This window comes from Cydia strobilella, chromosome 2 (assembly GCF_947568885.1).
Source record: "Cydia strobilella chromosome 2, ilCydStro3.1, whole genome shotgun sequence".
Lineage (NCBI taxonomy): Eukaryota > Metazoa > Arthropoda > Insecta > Lepidoptera > Tortricidae > Cydia > Cydia strobilella.
In genome coordinates, this window is record NC_086042.1 from 11,047,371 (window position 1) to 11,068,045 (window position 20,675).

The 20,675-nt window shown below is 39.9% G+C and overlaps 1 protein-coding gene across 2 annotated transcripts; it reads right to left on the reverse strand.

The window, feature by feature from the left end:
• Window positions 1-839: 839 nt before the first annotated feature.
• Window positions 840-16,652, reverse strand: LOC134751713 (gamma-tubulin complex component 3 homolog). Of its 2 annotated transcripts, XM_063687165.1 has the most exons (18): window positions 16,459-16,652; window positions 15,976-16,139; window positions 14,948-15,061; window positions 14,500-14,644; window positions 13,908-14,093; window positions 13,618-13,700; window positions 12,706-12,823; window positions 11,407-11,538; window positions 10,786-10,876; window positions 9,992-10,149; window positions 9,003-9,198; window positions 8,086-8,225; window positions 7,486-7,692; window positions 6,760-6,977; window positions 5,399-5,540; window positions 5,115-5,229; window positions 3,047-3,221; window positions 840-2,326 (listed from the first exon to the last, which is right to left on the reverse strand). In XM_063687165.1, exons 1-18 carry the CDS (start codon window positions 16,523-16,525, stop codon window positions 2,294-2,296), a joined length of 2,484 nt encoding a protein of 827 aa, XP_063543235.1. In that variant the 5' UTR covers window positions 16,526-16,652; the 3' UTR covers window positions 840-2,293. The 2 variants fall into 2 exon arrangements, with proteins under 2 accessions (XP_063543235.1, XP_063543231.1); XM_063687161.1 differs by lacking the exons at window positions 840-2,326; window positions 3,047-3,221; window positions 5,115-5,229; window positions 5,399-5,540; window positions 16,459-16,652 and adding an exon at window positions 16,297-16,403 and having other exon boundaries at window positions 5,917-6,977.
• Between the last annotated feature and the right edge of the window lie 4,023 nt (window positions 16,653-20,675).

The window sequence follows — 20,675 nt, forward strand, 5'->3', positions numbered from 1 at the left end:
TATCTAAAAACCGGCCAAGTGCGAGTCGGACTCGCGCACGAAGGGTTCCGTACCATTACGGAAAAAACAGCAAAAAAATCACGTTGTTGTATGGGAGCCCCATTTAAATATTTATATTATTCTGTTTTTAGTATTTGTTGTTATAGCGGCAACAGAAATACATCATCTGTGAAAATTTCAACTGTCTAGCTATCACGGTTCATGAGATACAGCCTGGTGTCAGACAGACGGACGGACAGCGGAGTCTTAGTAATAGGGTCCCGTTTTTAACCTTTGGGTACGGAACCCTAAAAACGAAAGGCTTTGAAACTTGAATAAGCATCGAAGGGCACGGAAAATTTAACTCTATGACCCATAAACAATATGTTTTATAATAGTTGGTTCTAGTGACGAGCTGACTCAGCTGACGAGTAAACAAATGATTCCCTCTATTGGGTAATATTGGGTATGGTGGGGAAATATAAGCGAACAACAACAACAACAAGAGTAGTATTATATATAATATAGGACACACCCTTAACCCTTTAACGAGCATAATGATGTCAAAAATTATGCAAAATTGAAGGCTGTCACTCTGCAATAAAGTGCAAAATCATAGTGGGAAATATATTCCCTCTGCCTTAGGCCGCGTACCCACACTACGTCGTAACGACAGATAGTTGTGCGTCGTGGCCTGTATATTTAAATGGAGGATAGTGGGAACGCGGCTTAACCAAGCTAAATTTGCACTAACTTGGCAGTGACATACCTACATACATATCCCAGAGGAGCGCAAAACTTGAAGTAGCACTTAGTGCTGGTTGGAGTCTATTCTAGAGAGCTTTCAATAAAACAAGTAGTAGTGTTCAACGATTTGTCATGTATATTAAGGGCGTGATATTTCAATTAAATTAAATGCAATAATAATGGCACTTATAGAGATTCATATTCATGCATAGCTGTTTGAGATTATTTTAGTCTATGGCAAGTTTAAGGTGGGTGGGTTAACGTAACATAATAATATTCTGAATACACAAGGAGTTAGAAAATAATTTTGGGTTCGATAACTTTTTGTGGCCGTAGCAATCAGACCACAAATTTGTTAAGAGCCACAATACGGCTCCTAAAAGTAAAAAAAAAAAACAAACATGCAACATATTGGAACAACATATTTGTGGTCGGATCGTTACACATAGAGCTCTCTTCCTTCTCAATACAATTCAATATCAAATAAGTTCTCACATTCACGCTAGCATTGACATGACTAGCGGACATAAATTTGAACCGTAAGGACACAATATCAACATATGACCAACTACCCTTTACACATCCATTATAGGAAGACTAAAGGAATGATTCAACATTAAAAAAAGGTTGCCTATATTACATAGTCATGAAACATGTTACAATTATTATACAATACATTATTGTGGTTTTTCTTACTAATATCTTTTTGTGACATAAGTTAAGACCAGTTTACAATAACCTAAATAAAGTCTTGGCAAGTTATACTACAAGTACTGGTATCGGAATTAAAACAATTAATGACAAATACTAATAAGTTAAAGAGTGTTATGGCCTCCCTGTCGGAGGCTAAGACTCAATTGCAGTCGGTGCGTCATTAACTTAAGTTTTTATAGTTAGGCTATCACAACCCGCTGCTATGTCGTGAGCCGGGCGATTTACCAAATCACCATGTCTATGGCAATCGCATTGACATGCACCACCTATTTGATAAAAATGGATTTCCAGATTAGATCCAGTAAACTTAGGTACGTTTATTTTTAGTGAGAATTAATATTAACAAAGATACATTGATTGAGTAAGATGCATAAAATCTAAGACAATTTTGTGCTTCAAATTTAACAGGTAAACGAGATGGCGCTGTATAGCTCCTTACATGTTGCGGTAACTCTGATTGTACAAAGTTGACGTTTGACAATTCAGTGACCGCAAAACATATGGCGCAGCGCAGCGCCATCTGTTTTGGATGTCAAACTATGGGGCACTTTTTTTCTTAGACTTTACCTCTCTATTACAATCAATTCTCTTTAATATTAAGGAACAAAATAAAATAAAAATTTGGAAAGTAATCAGCCAAGTCTGGGTCACTCGAACGACACATAATCGACTAACTACAGAATAGTCTCGATTTTTTCCGTAAGACCAACTCACGCTTGACCGGTGAGGCACACTACAGTCCGTTATATTGGTTTTGGTTGTAAGGTCCTGGTCAGCTGACCCGAAGACAACCGAGCTCCGGGCACGGCAAGCACCTCAGAGGCGCCGTCTTCAGTTTCGTCATTACGAAACGTCACTTCTTCTTGGACCGATCTATCACTTTACTCTGAAAACAAAACATATGAGACGTTTTTATGGATTTTATTGGTGGTCAATTAGTTAAAATGTACATTATTCTAATAATGTATAGGCAGGCGTGTATCACTCCGCGTCGCGCGGCCGTCACCAGATCTGCCGGGCTAGCACATGATTGGCGCGAGAGTATCTCGCCGCGGCATAGACTACCCGTCCCCCTTTCATTCATACAGTTAGTAAAAGACGGGTAGTAGGGGACGCGGCGAGATACTGTCGCGTCAATCATGTGCTCGGCCTACGCACGCTCGGTGTATCACAGCTAGTTGCAGGAACAATGACAAAAATTCTGACTACACACAAGTATATAATATGTCCAATAGTCAACGTTTAAGCCCGTTTGCTATACCTAAACAGGGGTTTTGTTATACAGTGAGTTGTACGTAGTACTATTATTTATTCTGTGGTATAGGTTCAAAAATACCAAACTCGATCTCGCTGCGCCACTTGTGTTGTTAGGTCAGCATTTCTTAGAAAGTTTGGATGGATAGAAGATACTACTTGTCTTATTATGGCTATACCTTAGCCGAGCTGATCTCGATCACGCTAAGCTGCTTGAACAACGAGCAGCAAAATTGCATGGACACATTATGAATGAATTCATTAATCAAGTGGCCATGCAATTTTGCGGCTGGGTGCCTGGTGAACGTCTGCGGGGGGCACTTGAAGACTACTTCATTGGTTCATTGCGTACCTTAGCCAAGCTGATCCCGATCTCGCTAAGCCGCTTGTGCTGGTAGGTGAGCGGGTGGTGCAGCTTGGCGTCGCCGCGCTTGTAGAAGTCGCTGTAGTCGAGCCGGAAGGCGAGGGTTTGTAGCGACACCTCGCCGTGGAGCGCCAGCTTGAGGATCAACGATGTCACGTGCACCCTGAATCAAATTATGGGCTCACAGTGTGTTAAAAACCCTCGTTTTGTCCCAATCCGTTTTTGTTTGAAAATAGTTATTTGTGCAACAAGAGAGGAAAGTTGGTTTTTCTTGCGAGTGTTTAGACTCAAAAACACGAGATGTAAAATAACTTTGCTCTCGTGTTGCACACATAATTTTTCACCTCAATAGTGAGAACATATTAAAGGTTTAAAATGTATTTCGAATTATACAGAATAAACAGAATTTTTTTTTATTATAATATGTACGATACAATACGATACGAGACCGGACCGGACCGGACCGGACCGGACCGTACCGTACCGTATCGGACCGGACCGTACCGTACCGAACCGTACCGTACCGTACCGAACCGTACCGTACCGTACCATACCATACCGTAAAAAAAATGTAATAAAAGTATGAAGGTCATGGCCTTCACTAAATTAAAAAGCTACATTGTTTCACTCCCTGGAGTGAGGAAAGTCGCACTTTCCTCACTCCAGGGAGTGACGAAAGTAGGCTTGTTCGAGCTGCTGAGGTGAAAATGCATATTTCTAATCGTTTTAAGTAACTCGCAAGAATTCCGGCTTGCCAAAATTTTCTAGTTTTTATATTAGCAAATGTCAAAGTTGACCCGGGTGTAGGTGAAGAAAATTGAAAAAATGATTAATTGTCATAAAACTATAAGCAGCCTATTTTATTTCTGTTAATATACACAAGTATTGTAAATGATATGCTTAATTTTTATACAAATTTTCGTTACTGGACCGTGAACAGTTTAGAAGGTAAGTATAGGTATATTGTTTTTTATGATGTTTAATTTAATTTTTTTTACTCCGTAATTCCGCCGTATTAGATCACGATTACTGCTAGCAAAGAAAGATATAACTCCGTAATAGATGGATACAGTCTAAGGAAAAACGTGCCTCGAAAATCAAGAAAATTAGATTCTCGATCAGATGGCACCACTACCTTTGGCTTACTCTTGAATAGATGGCGTTGACGGTTTCGTTTGTTATTTAACAATTTTAACGCATATCAGTGAAAGAACATGGGTCAAAATCATATAAAAATAATTAATGCAAATATGCAAATAAAAAAAAACATTTATCCATATATAAATACATTTTATCGTATTTTATACATCTTCATTTTTAGTTTTAATCGTGTGTCGATAGATGGCAGTGAATGTACTGTGGCTATTTACTATGACAGTATGGCTCTATCATATTATATCCTCTTTGATGCTACGTCATGCTAGGTTTGAAGCCACTTTGGATTGAGGTGGAGAAAAGAGCCACTGAACAGTCAGTCATCAGTGGTATAGAATAAAAGCATGCAAGGAATACAAAGAGAGGCACTATTAAAATTTGAGATGTTGATGGCCAATAACGACCTCAAAGAGACAGGAGATATTTGATAAGAAATATAGAGTACAATATATAGGAGAGAGAGACTATGTATTATTTAGTATTTGGACATTTTTGCAATTCTCAGATTTTCATCTACCAATAAGGTAAGTGAGGTACCTACATAATAGGGGGTATTACTGCAATGTTCTGCCACCAGAGTGCAGCACTAGCCCCTTTAGTAAACCATAGAATAACATACTGTGCCTATAACAGTTTTTGACAAGTTTCCAGAGATAATAAAATATGACATTAATGCATCAAGGCGGTTTGTTTACAAAGGACCTACCGAGAAACGCGAATCCGAAATTTCGCTATCTGCCTCTTTATCGTTCGAATATGCAAGAGTGGATCACTAGCCTATCGCTCATATATGGTGTTGTAGTAAATTTGACTTCTATGGTCTGCATCATTTTCTTAAACGAATAGGTATACGGAATGGTTTTATATGTACTAGTATACTAATATTGTAAGTCATCTGTACCTATATGTGCGAGCCCAGACATTCAGATCAGCTTTTCGATTTGTCAAAAACTGGTGGAAGACCTTCCTTTCTTCTTTGTCCTTGGCTTCTTCTGCAGCCGTGATAGCGAATTCACCTAAAACAATAATTTAAACATCATATTTCTACTGATATCATTATTACAGCACAATTACATTTGGTTCACGGCTAGCGGTTTTCTATCTCCTGTCAAGAATAGATTTAATAGGACACTCGAGAATATTCATTAAGCATGTTAATCCTATGATAGGATAGTATGATCTAACCTCTGACCACCCTTTCGGCTTTCACTTGCTCTATTCGGTCCCTCCGGTCCAGTTCCGCATTAATTCCAGCATTTAGTTTCGCTTCGAACCTCCGTAACGCTAGAGTTTCTGTTAGCACGTTTCCTAGGTACGACTGCAGCTCCTGTAAACAACATAACAATTTTAACATTCCGATCAACGACGTGAATTAAACAGTTCAAAATGATGATTAATTTATTAATCTTGTCTGCGGTATGTTCATTGTACCGACAGTGCGTCGAGCGGCCGGCAGTCCATCAGGGCTGCGGTGAGTACAGCGAACTGCAAAAATGCATGGACAAATTATGAATTAATTAATTCATAGTGTCCAATTTTGCAGCCATTTGTACCAGCGCTCAGCAGCGCCTCCCACGCCGGCTCCACGGTGTACCTGCGTGGTGTGGTGTATCATGGCGTGCACGGCGTGGCGCTCTAGCGCGGCGCGGTGCAGCGCGAGCAGCGCGTCGAGCGGCTGGCGGTCGGCGGCGGCGCTCAGCAGCGCCTCCCACGCCGGCTCCACGGTGTACCTGCGTGGTGTGGTGTATCATGGCGTGCACGGCGTGGCGCTCTAGCGCGGCGCGGTGCAGCGCGAGCAGCGCGTCGAGCGGCTGGCGGTCGGCGGCGGCGCTCAGCAGCGCCTCCCACGCCGGCTCCACGGTGTACCTGCGTGGTGTGGTGTATCATGGCGTGCACGGCGTGGCGCTCTAGCGCGGCGCGGTGCAGCGCGAGCAGCGCGTCGAGCGGCTGGCGGTCGGCGGCGGCGCTCAGCAGCGCCTCCCACGCCGGCTCCACGGTGTACCTGCGTGGTGTGGTGTATCATGGCGTGCACGGCGTGGCGCTCTAGCGCGGCGCGGTGCAGCGCGAGCAGCGCGTCGAGCGGCTGGCGGTCGGCGGCGGCGCTCAGCAGCGCCTCCCACGCCGGCTCCACGGTGTACCTGCGTGGTGTGGTGTATCATGGCGTGCACGGCGTGGCGCTCTAGCGCGGCGCGGTGCAGCGCGAGCAGCGCGTCGAGCGGCTGGCGGTCGGCGGCGGCGCTCAGCAGCGCCTCCCACGCCGGCTCCACGGTGTACCTGCGTGGTGTGGTGTATCATGGCGTGCACGGCGTGGCGCTCTAGCGCGGCGCGGTGCAGCGCGAGCAGCGCGTCGAGCGGCTGGCGGTCGGCGGCGGCGCTCAGCAGCGCCTCCCACGCCGGCTCCACGGTGTACCTGCGTGGTGTGGTGTATCATGGCGTGCACGGCGTGGCGCTCTAGCGCGGCGCGGTGCAGCGCGAGCAGCGCGTCGAGCGGCTGGCGGTCGGCGGCGGCGCTCAGCAGCGCCTCCCACGCCGGCTTCACGGTGTACCTGCGTGGTGTGGTGTATCATGGCGTGCACGGCGTGGCGCTCTAGCGCGGCGCGGTGCAGCGCGAGCAGCGCGTCGAGCGGCTGGCGGTCGGCGGCGGCGCTCAGCAGCGCCTCCCACGCCGGCTCCACGGCCACGCCGCTGGCCTCCTGCAAGGCGCCGCACAGCCGCAGCGCCTCGGCGCGCAGGCACGACACGCGCCGCATCAGACCCCACAGCTCTGAGAACAGAGTTACCTTTTATAGCACAGCTCTAACCATATCTGGTTTAATGTCGAATGTTTTATTAACATCCGGCGACAGTGTGAAACGTTCGTCTTTATTGCACAAGCTATTAGTAGCTATTAGAGATTCATTCATTAAATAACAGGAATGTATCATCATCATCATGGTAATGCCTCGCGTAGTACAGACTGTGCAATATCCGCTTGACGCGCCACAGCCATTGAGGTAATATGTATACACTAGAGGCGGCCTCTCGAAGAAAATGTTTCCGCACCTCACTACGCACTGGCTAGATGCGCTAATTCTTTAGCTTAGTGACAGACGTCAAACGCAAAAAATGGCAGACACCTCGCGGACACAATTTGTTCTCGACAGCTTGTCTATACATATATGTCAGGGGCAGTACCGCGCCGCACACGACGGCGGGAACAGCGTACCGAGCGGCCCCGACACGTGGATCTCTACAGTAAGTCCTCTGAACTGATATCAGTAGGAAACACTCACCAGGCATATGCTTCAATTTCTTCTGCAGTATGGCGTGATCGAGCCACGCGTCGTAGAGGCTCTGCTCTATGCGCTTGACGCGCCACAGCTGGCTGAACAGCGCACGGTACCGCGCCGCGCACGACGGCGGGAACAGCGTGCCGAGCGGACCCGACACGTGGTACTGCAGCGCGAACACGTCCCAGCCGCATTCGTCGCGGCCGTCGCCTGGTGATATTATCCTTACTGTGTTTTCATTGTAACTAGTCAGAGTAAGCGTTTGTCATAATAAATCCCTTTAGCAAGCGTATTCCTTCTTAAGAGTCACGAACATAGCCGTCGCCATACATTCGAGGTTACGCTCTCATTTTAAAACTATATGCTGAAATGACATGAAACTTGGCTTGAACATTAAAGTAACATCATTATATTGTCTGGTAATTATTTTTTGCTTTGCTTAAAATTGTATTACACAGAAAATAGAGCCAGTATGACTTCTAAAAAAAAAAACATCAATATGAGCGAAAAATCACATTCGAGATTTGCTTAATTTCCATGTATTATGTAAATTGTAAAATATCACTATTAACGGTCAGAAAAATAGATAATAATTATAATTACCATTGTGATACAAGTTGACCTGTAAACTTTCTAATACATGCGGGGGTTCGTACTGCGCAGAAGTGGCGCGCACGGCGGCTTCCAGCGTGCAAGTGAGATTATGGACGAACAGAGATGTAGCAGGCTTGTTCAACTCGTCCCTGAATCACAACATATCTTCATTTACCAAAAATAGTTTACGCATAATATCAGCCAGATTGGTAGTCGTTATTTTATTTTTATTATATTTTATGTAATAAGGTTTACGAATGTGTTAATTGAGTTGACCTGTTGACAATGGTTTTAATACCGAAGGTAATACAAACCGTTTAAACTGTATTGATTTAAAAATACTGGGTGAATTTGGGGTTGTCATCCTAAATGCTAAAAATGTATTGAGATGGTCATAATGAACAGACTTTCCCATGGGACTAACCACAAAATTGCGAAAACATTGAGGGCCCGAACTAGATGTAAATTGGGCCCAGGGGATTTTTTTTTTCACGATTTTCATATCGGTCCCATGACTCCCATGGGAAACCTTATTAAGTATGGCCATTTTAATACATTTTTGACATTTGGGATTACAACCCCAAAATCACCCAGTATTGTTAAATCAATACAGTTTAAAACCATTGTCAACAGGTCAACACAATTAACACATATGTGGGATTCTTTAAATATGTTTAGCGATAACCACCAACGAGGTTTATAAAAAATCCAAAACCTAACCTAATATATGTTATAAGGGCAAATCAACTTTTAGACTGACACTTTTCACGTCCCTGGCGTTACCAAGAAATAACGTTCTAATTTAATATTTGTCCTAATTTTAGGTAAGTAATTAATTCCCTCATGAACAAAAACATTTAATAAAATGTGATCAAATTACGCTGACTGTTTTGTAACGTACAAAGGAGTCGTGTGTCAATACTCACTTCAACAGCGTCATGAGATGGTGCACGAAGTCGCCCTGCGAGAACAGCAGGTAGCGGCGGTGCGCCACCAGGTGGTCGACGATGTGGTGGTGCGTGGTGAGCGCGTCCAGCAGCCGCAGCGACACGGCCGAGTGCGCGTCCGCCACCGACGACCGGAAGCCTTCCGCTTCCCACCAGGGCACCGTGGAATCAGACTCTGGGAACAGATCAAAGTTGACTTGCACCGCTTGCACGTGAGAAACGTAATCGACGAGCGAATCTGGTTTGAATTTAGTATGATCTGAAATATACCGGTCATATGGTAGGAAAAACTGAGTTGTCTGTCAGATACTCGAACTTGGACTTGGACGTTCTGGTTCCTATTCAATCCCACGTCACATACGTCACATGCGATGATAGCCTGTTAACCTTTTCGACGCCAACGACGGATATCGAACTGCAGGTCCAACGCCAAAGACGGATTAATCCGTCACAGACCAACATAGACCTACGTGCATATGCATAAAGTTCAATTTCAGTTTTGTCATTTCGGTGACGTGGTGTCCAAGTGACAGCTTTGTTTTTGACACGGCGTCGAAAAGGTTAATATTTATCGAGCTGTTCATCTCCGTAATAAATGCCTCAGATGGCTGACCTAACCAATGTATAGGTATTACACCTGTTCTGGCTTTTTAATTTATTTCAATAATCTCCGTAATAAATGCCTCAGATGGCTGACCTAACCAATGTATAGGTATTACACCTGTTCTGGCTTTTTAATTTATTTCAGCTTGACAGGGTACACTACTAGGCCAACTTACTAATGCCATTCTTGCTGTGACTAACGCTAGAAATACACGATCATGGGAATAGCGGTAACTAGACCACAAAACCCGACGAAATACCTAATCAGCAGTATGTTTAGACAAGGCGTAGGCCTAGTTTAATAGGGGAAAGAGCCTGTGCTTATCAGCGGTAACACCGGTAACTGGACTACAAAATCTACTAACCAGTGGTATGTTTCAACAAGGCCTCCAAGCACTCGGCATGGTCGCTGGGGTCCGTGGAGCCCTTGGGGCACGCCTCGCGCATGAACACCACGCTCTTGCCCGTGGCGAGGATCTGCGCCGCCTGCTCCTTGGATATGAACGATGGCATCATCCATTCCCTGTAACAGGCTTTTGTTTGTATCTACAAACTAGGAGGATCCAGATTGGAATCCTGGTAAGGGCATTTATTTTGTGATCACAAACATTTGTTCCTGAGTTATGGATGTTTCCTATGTATATGAGTATTTATTATTTATATTTATTTACGTATGTATTATATTTATTGTAGTCTAGTACCCACAAAACAAGCCTTATTGAACTTGTTGTGGGACTAGGTTGATTTGTTATAATATAATAATAATAGAGCCTTTTATTCCTTAAGTATACAATTCATTTTACTTATATATATTTTTTTATTTTAAGGACCCCTTCTGGGTATAGGCCTCCTCCAACTTTTTCCAATGTGTGCGATTTGTTATACTTTCCTTATAAAGAGTGTTTATTTATTATTTATGTAGTAAGCTATACACACATAATTATTTAGTTTTTTAATGTGTCTTATTTCTTCCAAAGTTCAGGACATTGTTGAAACTACAATTTTAGTATAGACTATAGTATATTATTTATTTATATTATTTACTATAGTATACGAAGGTCAATTTTGGCAGATATAATTCACAACCAGAATTTAGCTTCAGTATTCTTAACTTTCGGGAACCAATAACCAAGAATCGGTTTTAATGAAGGAAACTCACCTGACCCTGTATTTGTCATGCCACATTCTTTCTATCTCTACTCCGCTTCTGCTCTCGATGAAGAATTCATTGAAGGGATCGTCAATTTCGCCTGAAACAAACATTATGTTTAAAACTACAATAACCACTTTAGAAATAATATATATCCTAGATGATGGTAAGCAATTACTGTCACCCATAGGCACCTGACACCAGAGTGGTTGCAAGTGCGTTGCCGGCGTTTAAAATGGGAGTACGCTCCATTCTTTAAGGTCGCATCGGTCGCAATTTAGCTGTGCGAGGCCAGAAGTTTCCGGAGAAACGTAGTTGAGGACTGCCAGCCATGTAAGTGGTGAAGATGGAGATGGATCACCGAAAGGGATTAATCCGAACAATTCCTCGGAGCACTCGGTTTAGAACGAAAAAATAATATCACTATAACAACCCACTTACATAAATAAGACTGACAAGTGTTGAGGCCCTTTGAACAGAACAGAAATAGCCTAACTGCTTCTGAACCGACTATAGCTCAATGCTTTATTGCCGCACTCCCAAAGCTGTATCATCTGACCTTACGACAGATTGTGATTAGTTGATTACGCAGAAAATTCGCCTTATACCTAATTTAATAAAGAAAATTACCATGTAAGAGCCATCTGGTGAGCATCAGCAGCAGCGGATAAGTAAGCGCAGTCAGCAGTCGCAGCGCCAGGACCACTACTCTTTCGTCTCCGTGCCTCACGAAGCGGTGCACGCAGGAGGCCAGTTCACCACCTGCAGATAATAATTATACTACACTAGTTTTATGTAGAGCAGTCGTATATATTTTCTATATTTAAGAAATGAAACATTTCACTGGAGTGTCACTTATGAAATGCTACACTTAATATTTTGAATCAGTAGATGTGAACTATTTACGAAGGTTTTTGTGTACAGGTACTAGCTACTAGAGATATACCACTAGTTTTATTATGCGTTCGAATTTCAGTTCTTTATCGTTTTGACGATACATAAAGAGTTGCTATTTTGAACACAACTACAACATATCAACATAAGAATGTATGTATGTACAGATGTAGTGAATATTTGAATAATCTGTTCCCATCGTATTGTTCATGCCACTTCAGTAAGCCTAATAGAACGGCTGATACTTTGTCAGATGATAGTTTAGGTGCTATCATGAATTAAAAAAATAGTCAGCCGGTTGCACCGTGGCGGAAAGACCGCCAGTTATGAACATTAAATAAAATAAAAAAATCAGTCATCACCTCCCGATTGATATTGTGTGAGATGATAGTTTAGAAGCTATTTTAAATTAAAAAACCGTCAGCAGGTTGTATCGCGGTGGAAAGACCGTCAGCTGGTGGTCACATGAAGATGTAAAAAATACGCGCCTTACCACTTATGTCCGCAAAGTATGCGTAAAGCGTAATCCGTTTATTGAAACGCGTGATGGAATGCTACAAGCAAAGTTTTGTAATTTTGTTCACTATCATTAAAAGGTAAAGTGCTTATTTTTTACACGTTCATGCGACCAGCTGACGTTTTTTCCACCGCGATACAACCGGCTGACGATTATTTTAATTCACAATAGCATCTAAACTATCATCTGACAAAGTATCAAACGGGACGCGATGACTAAATTTTTTTTACGTGTTTCGGTGGCTGCCATTCTTTAACCCACCAACAGAGCGGCAGCTGACGTCCACGAGGGTTCATCATACATAGCCGTTAACCACTATACGAGTTATCGCCCGGGAGGTGATTGGTTATGGAAATCTGTTCCTGGCTCGCGGTCTAAATTTAAGTACTTTTTGTAATGTGACGGAAGTAGCATGACAAACGAACGATTTTGAGAAAATAAGATGGAAACGTGTTATTCATCACATCTGTATATAGTTTTTATTTGGCATGATTTAGGTAAAATTTGGTTTATTGTACCTTTTTTGTGATAAGCAGTATGGGCAATGTTGGCAAGCCACGTCAGTCGATGTAGGGGCTCTTGGGCCCACACTGCAATTCTCCGCAAAGTCGCTCCCTCGCCGTCTCCTTCACATGACTAACATGTAAAGAAAATTATTACTAAGATTGTTTAGGGGACCTAGCCAAGATCATAATAGTACATCATTACATCAACGAACGCCAAACGAATAGAAACATGAAATAAATAATATAATATTTTCATAGAAAATAATTTAATTTGTTCTTAGAATAGAAACATGTATCGGAATGACATAATGCTACGAAAACTCACGTGATTATTTCCATACATTGTTAAAGTTTCGGCGTTTACTATTAATAACGATTGTCATCTTGGCTAGGCCCGCAGGTTATGTTAGGCACGTTGACATTGTATGATTGTACCATGTACGATTAATATCCAATGGACCGGGCCGCATGGATGCCACTGGATCTCAGCGGGTGTTTAGGTACTCAACAATCCTCTACTGTCCCGGTTATTTTTGTTATATTTGATATTTAAATGTAGGACATAAAATTCAATGTAACAAATATAAAATGATACAGTATCAGTTGGCCTAGAGGCTTCGGCCTCTATAAATACAAAATTCGTACTCCGCTTCTTACAGTACCTATGCAGTTACGCAAGCTGTGAAATCTCGTTCAAAATGTGAAAGCTAACTACAGTATACATATAAACTTTAAATCCATTCGGCATCTAGTGTCATAGCTCCAGCCCGATGTTGCCTTGTCTTATCGCTGGGATTGTACAGTCACCTGCGATAATGTTTTACTCTTTGAAGGCTCTTATGGCTCCACAAATAAGATCATGTCAGATGTTGTCATATCATTGCAGGTGACTGTACATTACTAATAAGATAATTTAATATTAACCTGTGACTGAAGGAGAGCAACACTGCGATAGTACTCTGTAAGTTCATCCCTTATTGATGACACTAAACCTTCACCCATAAGACCTGAAAATCCCCCAATTTCTCATTAATACACCTTGAAATTATAACTCTCTTAATAAACAGTAAACAATACGGAGATACTGTAATTATTAATGTACCTTTTAAAATGATTGTACTAGTCTATCAAAGCTAGAGTAAGTGATGTGATGAGTAGCGCCAAAACAAATGTTTCCGTTTAAAAAAAAAAAAAAAGTGTTTTAGTTAAAATACCTTGAGGCATTAAGCCAGAGTTGGGGTCAATGAACTCTTTGAGTCTGTCATGGAGGAAGCCTAGATGCGCTATGCGCGCATACAACATCTGCATAGGTCGGGGCCTATTACAGGCATCGCGGCATTTGATCCCAGTGGCTGCTAGAACCACATCTCGGATGCAACTACGCTCATTGGATGCACTATCTGGAAGTAAAATTAGTTATAGATATACGGTGTGCACAAGAGGCGGAGAATTTTTGAGATTAATTTAAAAAAAAAAAGTTTTCTCAATAATGCGAGGAAATATTGTGATTACGATCGAAACGTAAGTGTTGAGCGCGCTCAAGCAAGGAGCGCCGGCAATGGATTTTCGGAATGGATTAGGCCAGCAAAATGGCCTTAAATAAGAGTGCATGTATACATACTTAAACCGGAATAAGAATTACCGGCCTTGTATTTATAAAATTACCTTGCTTTGCTAGGCCCTTTATATAACAATCTGCCAGAAATTCCCTATCTTCCAGCCTTTGTAAAGATAAAGATAGTTTATTATTCAAATAGGCATATTACAATGCACTTATGTAGGTAGTGCTCGTAAAATGTACTATACCTGTTGTTGGCAGAGCTAATACCATGTTACTTTGGTTTGATGGAAGACTCTGATTTGATCCCAATTTTGCTAGATTGTTGTCCCAACTTGATGCAACAGTTACTTTGCTGCTAGTACTGGAAGCTGGTATACCATTACCAGATTGCTAAGGACAGAAAAAATGCTGAGTGCCTGTCATTCAGGTTTTGTATTATTTTCAAACATAGCTATGTAAGCTATGAATAAATCTCTATTCAAAATTGATTTGTCTATTTAACAGCTACTGATATTACACAGAAATGGTTTTTATAACTGTAGTAAACGTACTTTAGATATAACACAAGTAAAGTAAGTAAGTTTTAATTAAATAACACAAGTCTGTTTATAAAACATAAGAATAAATAAATGCAAGATTTTAATATACTTTAAAAAAAAAACTTGTAACATAATTGGACAAAAAAGCACTCACTATTGAAGGCAAATTTGGAATCGGAAAAAGTTGATGGGTGGATTGTTTGTCTTGCTGCGACTCTGACAATGTCAGAAGTAAAGTTAGTACTGCAGCCCGCTGTTTGAACATCATCTGGAAAATGACCAAATAATGAAATAATAAAAATTAAATGTTTACACAAATGGCATATATCTTACAGCAACTTGCAGCGAGTTGGAACTGTCAAAAGAATATCGCGTAAATTACAATGTTGCTTATTTTTTTTACTTCTTAATGACCTATGGTATACATAGTTTGCATGCCCACAATGTTTGAGCTCTTTTTTAGATTGGTTAATCAGTCACTTGCCAGCACGCCATAGACAACATTGCAGTACAAGCAGTCACCATGGTCGAATTTGGTCTAGGAACTATTATTATCACTTGAATAATTTAGATCTCAATTTATAATAAATGGATGAAGATTACAGTGATCTTATTTTTGTTAGTACATTATTAAAAATAATGTTAGTACGTATTTGATTGCACATTTAGAATGATTTAATTAATTACAGGACAACACACATGATCAGCAATCATCTTTAGGATGCTGTTCGGGTTGTCACTTGTTCTGCTCAGCAGAGACACTGCTTTTTTGTGCAAAATTGCTGCTAATCCATCGGTGCATGACTCCGCAAACATGGTGGATGCGCTGCAGAATTTAGGCAGGCCAATCAGCATCCTAAAGGCATTGTTGTACTGCACCCTAATAGCATTGTATGACTTTTGGGGATCTCACAGGCTGCCAGTGTAAAAAGACGAGCAGTATGTCTTGAATAACATGATTTTCACTGCCGTTGAACATTTAGTTAACCTGCGGGCCAGCATATTCACCCTCACAAATTGCTCTTCACTCGCTCTCCATATCGGCATCGTCCTTCAGATCGTCAGCAACAATGTGCCTGAGATATTTGCAGGGAGTGACTCGTGAGGGCGATGCCGTTTAATTGGACGGGAGGTATAATTGTGGGATACTTGTTTCCAGCCTTAAAAATAATAATAACTTACACATTGCTTCAATTTAGAATAACATTCATCGAATTTTACTGCATCTTTGGCCGATGCTGAGAAAAGATGAGTGTGTATCTTAGAACACAGCTGCCTCTCATCTCGTATCGACCGAATCTTCTTACCAGGTGTGAGGTATGACACTGCTAACTCATGAGCCGCATCTTAAAACAGTAATTATTATTTTTTTGATAATTTTCCACAGACTTTAGTCAGTATATTCTGTTTCAAATTATTATAGTATATAATAATTGCATTTTAAAGCTAATGTTTCTACTGCAGTAGGCGATGATTAATAAAATGCAGTGATTATGTACATACCTCTTTTGAATAAGGTAATTAGACTTCTAAAGTAATCCTGGATACTATTCATAGGATACTGCTCTAAACATTAATATTCTAAAATGACTAAAATGTATAAATTATGATATCAAGTTTGTAGAATTATTTGACAGTTATATTATTTTGAAAATGGAACCATACCTGGATCAGACGATAATATCACGCATAATTTGCGTACTTGTTCACTTATACTACTTGACAAATCCATATTTCTACTAGTTACAATCTTAAATAACAGTTAGACTGGTAAAACAACTAAGTTCATCACAATTCACTTGTTATTTTAATTTAAATAATGTTGATCGAAACGAAATTATAACGCCAAAGTCGCCAAACCAAATACGACCATTAACCATAGAGAATTTAAGGTCGATTTACACGGGCTGTCAGAATCATGGAGACTATATAAAGGAGCCAAATCTCTATGTATGAAAAGTGTCCATCAAAAAACAGTAATTAGGCGGCGTCACCATACACCGAAATACTACCAAAAGCAACCTACGTAATTTGGTCGGGTTATTTGTTGCCTTATATGGTTCATGTTATACTCATGTCCCAGAGCCTAACTAGCGCCACCGGAGAGATTAGGAACTATTATTTAAAGCTGAAAGCGGTCACTTTTGCAACAATTCTGCCATAAGAGATTGGCATCCTTTCTATACCATCCATAGTCAGAATCCTGGAAAGGTCCGAATTGTACTTTTATATTATAGAAGCTTGCTTTTTCCGTATAGACCTGTACCAATAACTTCTGAGGTTATAAGAATATTAATGTTGCTTATTTTTTATATATAGTTTCCAGACCATATACTAAACCTAAAAATAATATTTTGTGTCATCCTAGGTATTTGCTTAGGTAGAAATTTAGGTATTTCTTTTTTCAATCAGCATTTTGTAAAAAAAATATTAGAGACGAAATTCTTTGTTTCCCTGTAAAGGCAAAGTGGCTTCCGACGTACACACGCATTTTGTGTCATTTTCATCCACGGGTATAATGGCATTTAATAAATACCTAATATTGATTCTAAAACGCTTAAAATAATATTAGAGTCGGTAAGTGAAGTGTGGTACTTTACAGAACATTGTTATATGTTATTCAAACAAATCTGTGTCAAATTCATCCACCGCTTTTATTTAAAAAAAAAATTTTCTAGTTAACACCCTGTATCTGCCACAAAAAAAAATCATATCATTAAGTTTACGTCTACAATATTATATTTGACGAAAGATCTCGCACAAAGGGCATATGGTATAAAACGATCCAACCCACACTCCGTCGTGCTCCATGGTTCTCTTTCTGTAGGATGAACAGGCAGAATTTAATTGTTGCTCTTAGATTGCGATCTGGCCACATTCCTTTAAATAGCTATTCATTTATGATGCGTAAAGTTGACTCGCCCAAATGTAATTTATGCGGAGTAGTTGAAGACGTGTTTCATGTTACAATGGAATGTCGCCGAGGTGCTGCGCAGCGTCGACTGCTTAATGTCAGGTGCTATGACCTCGGCAGGGTCAATAGTATCCTGGCTTGTCCAGCCTCAGAAGAGGCTGGGCTTCTTTATAATATGGTCAAAGACATCATTCAATTTAGAAATAGTGAAAGTTAGTCTGTTGTAGTTTTTTTTAGAGAGCCACTATGAGGGTGGCATTTGTTTAAAACTTAAAACCCTCTATAAATGAATAAAGATTAAAAAAAAAAATATATATTATAATACCACATTGAGACATCATTCATAATTTGGGTCATTTTCATCCACGGTTTTTTTACTATCTGGCAAAATAAAACTCAATTGAGCAAGAAGGGCGTGCGCGGGGAAGGGTACCTACGCGGGTGGGGTGCTTATTATACTTGCCGCAATATCAGCTGGCGACTGAGATCTTAATACTATCTATCTCCTTTACCCTTGTTAAGACCAACCAAGAGTGAAAGAGATGGCATTATGAGCTGTTTCGCCACTTAGTTTTGCGATACAGTGTATTTATTTCATTCGGAGGCATAATTACATTGTCTTATCAGTCTTACCGTAGTAGGTATGTAAATATAATTAAAAACTGTAGGCTGCACTCCTCATACTGACCAACATTTGTGACGTTCCTAATCAAAAGGTACCACTTTGTCGAGGACTCTCTGACAGGTTATTTGTATAAAGATATAATCAAATTTCGTCTTTATGATAAACGACAAAGTGGTACCTACCTTTTGATTGAGAATGTCACATCAGCGACTTTTAAAAATTATTATTTTTTCGATTTTTAGTAAACTTTTTAAGTTTATTTTAAGACCCAATTTATTGTGATTTTTGTTATGTTTAAGCGTGGCAAGCAACATAAATTACAATTTTGATGATGTACATTAAATACAAGACTTTATAATACCTAGATATTTGAAAGTTATTAAAAAAAAGTGCCATCGTTTGATGAGTAGAATATTATGTTTTAATTATTTTGATCGAGTTACAGGCCCCACCTGGTATATTAGTATGTTACAAAATTATGGCTTGCGATTATCGTTAGCCAAACCCCCACAACATAACATGAATTGAACGATTTCGTTTCAGGACGTCTCCAACGGATAACATTATTTTTATCAAAATAAAAAAATCTAAGTAAAGCCTGACTAGGAATATATGATCACGCGCCATGTTGCGGAATTTCACTGGAACTAATTTTTTCATACTATACTGAACTGTCACCCTATACATGAGAATGAACAGCGCCCTCTTGACAATGATCATATATTACTTAATTTAGTAAAGTCCCCTTTGTGGATTCTAAGTTTCCGAGTTACAGCAGTTTAGTGAAAGCTCGCAAAATTTACCTAAATCCATTTTGGACAAAAACTGATACAACATTTAGTACTAATTTAAAACAGGAAAGCTAGTGAAAATTTCAATTGGAAACTCAAAATCCCATACAAAATGACACTTAACGCAAACGCATTCATCACCTATCAACAACCTCAGGTAAACGGTACACCTAGTATTTATTGTTACTTCTCATTAAAGAACAGGAATTGCCCATTGTAATAATTTATATGTAATGTTTTTTTGCGTTTTTTTTTAAATATAAATTAAGGGTTGAATAAAGAGGAAAGAAAATTTGATTATTTTTGCGCTACGACGCACGGTTTAGGAGATACATCCCTAAAGTTCTTTTTGTTGTTTTTTTTTCTTTATTTGGTCATTGTGTTTTTTGTATATTACTTTGGGGTTTCATAAAGGGGAACGAAAATTTTATTATTTTTGCGCTACGACGCACGGTTTAGGAGATACATTCCTAAAGTTTTTTTGTTGTTTTTTTTTTGTTTTTTTTTCTTTTTTTTGTCATTGTGGGTTTTGTATATTACTCTATTTCTTTTTTTGCGTTTTTAAATCTTAATTAGGGGCTTCTTAAAGGGGAATGGATAAAATTATATATTTATATATTTAATTTTTTTTTTGCGTTTTTTTTTTGTATAAATTAATGGTTACATAAAGGGGACCGAAAAGTTGATTATTTTTGCGCTACGACGCACAGTTTAGGAGATACATACAGCCCTATATAGATTTTTTCTTCTTCTTTTTTACGTTTTTAAATCTTAATTAAGGGCTTCTTAAGGGGAACGAAAATTTGATTATTTTTGCGCTACGACGGTTTAGCAGATACAGCCCTATAAAGTTTTTTTGTTTTTTTTATTGCCTTTTTTTTAAATATAAATTAATGGTTACATAAGCGGGACCGAAACGTTTGTTTATTTTTGCGCTACGACGCACGGTTTAGGAGATACAGCCCTATAAAGATTTTTTTTCGTTGTATTTTTCATGTATTACTTTAGGGTTACATAAAGGGGAACGAAAATGTTATTATTTTTGCGCTACGACGCATGGTTTAGGAGATACAGCCCTATATTTTTTTTACAATGCATGTGCTCGAAAAGTGCGTTTCCTACGGAGCCATATCGTGCGGAAAGTACTACTTTTTCGCACTAGTGCCTTTTGTTTTCAATTTTTTTTTACAGTACATATGGTGCTTCTTTCTCGCACTAGTGCGGAAAACAGCACTTTTCGTGCATATGTCGAAAGTTTAAAGGGCCATATGTACTGTAAAACGTACGATACACGTGCGAATAGGTAATTCGCAACTCGTGTCGATTTAAAACACTCCTTTTAATAATTAAACTTATTTGCCATGATATGTTTTTTATTTACTAGCACAATGCATAGTAAAACATTGTATGATACACGTGCGTAAAGATGATTTCCGCACTTGTTGCATAAATAGCTATTTTTTTATCAAAGTAGAATTTTATCAAAGAATGAAAGAAAGTCACGGTATTAATAACCAAATTTTACTTTAGTGGTACCTTTTCCCTATCACTG

Excerpts from the sequence above, each read along its gene's own strand:
- LOC134751713 (XM_063687165.1), bottom strand. The coding sequence starts at position 16,525 with ATGGATTTGTCAAGTAGTATAAGTGAACAAGTACGCAAATTATGCGTG. Across the intron at positions 7,693-8,085 it reads GGTCAACTTGTATCACAATG|GCGACGGCCGCGACGAATGC; the intron begins GTAATTATAATT and ends TAATATCACCAG. Across the intron at positions 3,222-5,114 it reads GTCTGGGCTCGCACATATAG|GGTGCACGTGACATCGTTGA; the intron begins GTACAGATGACT and ends AATTTGATTCAG.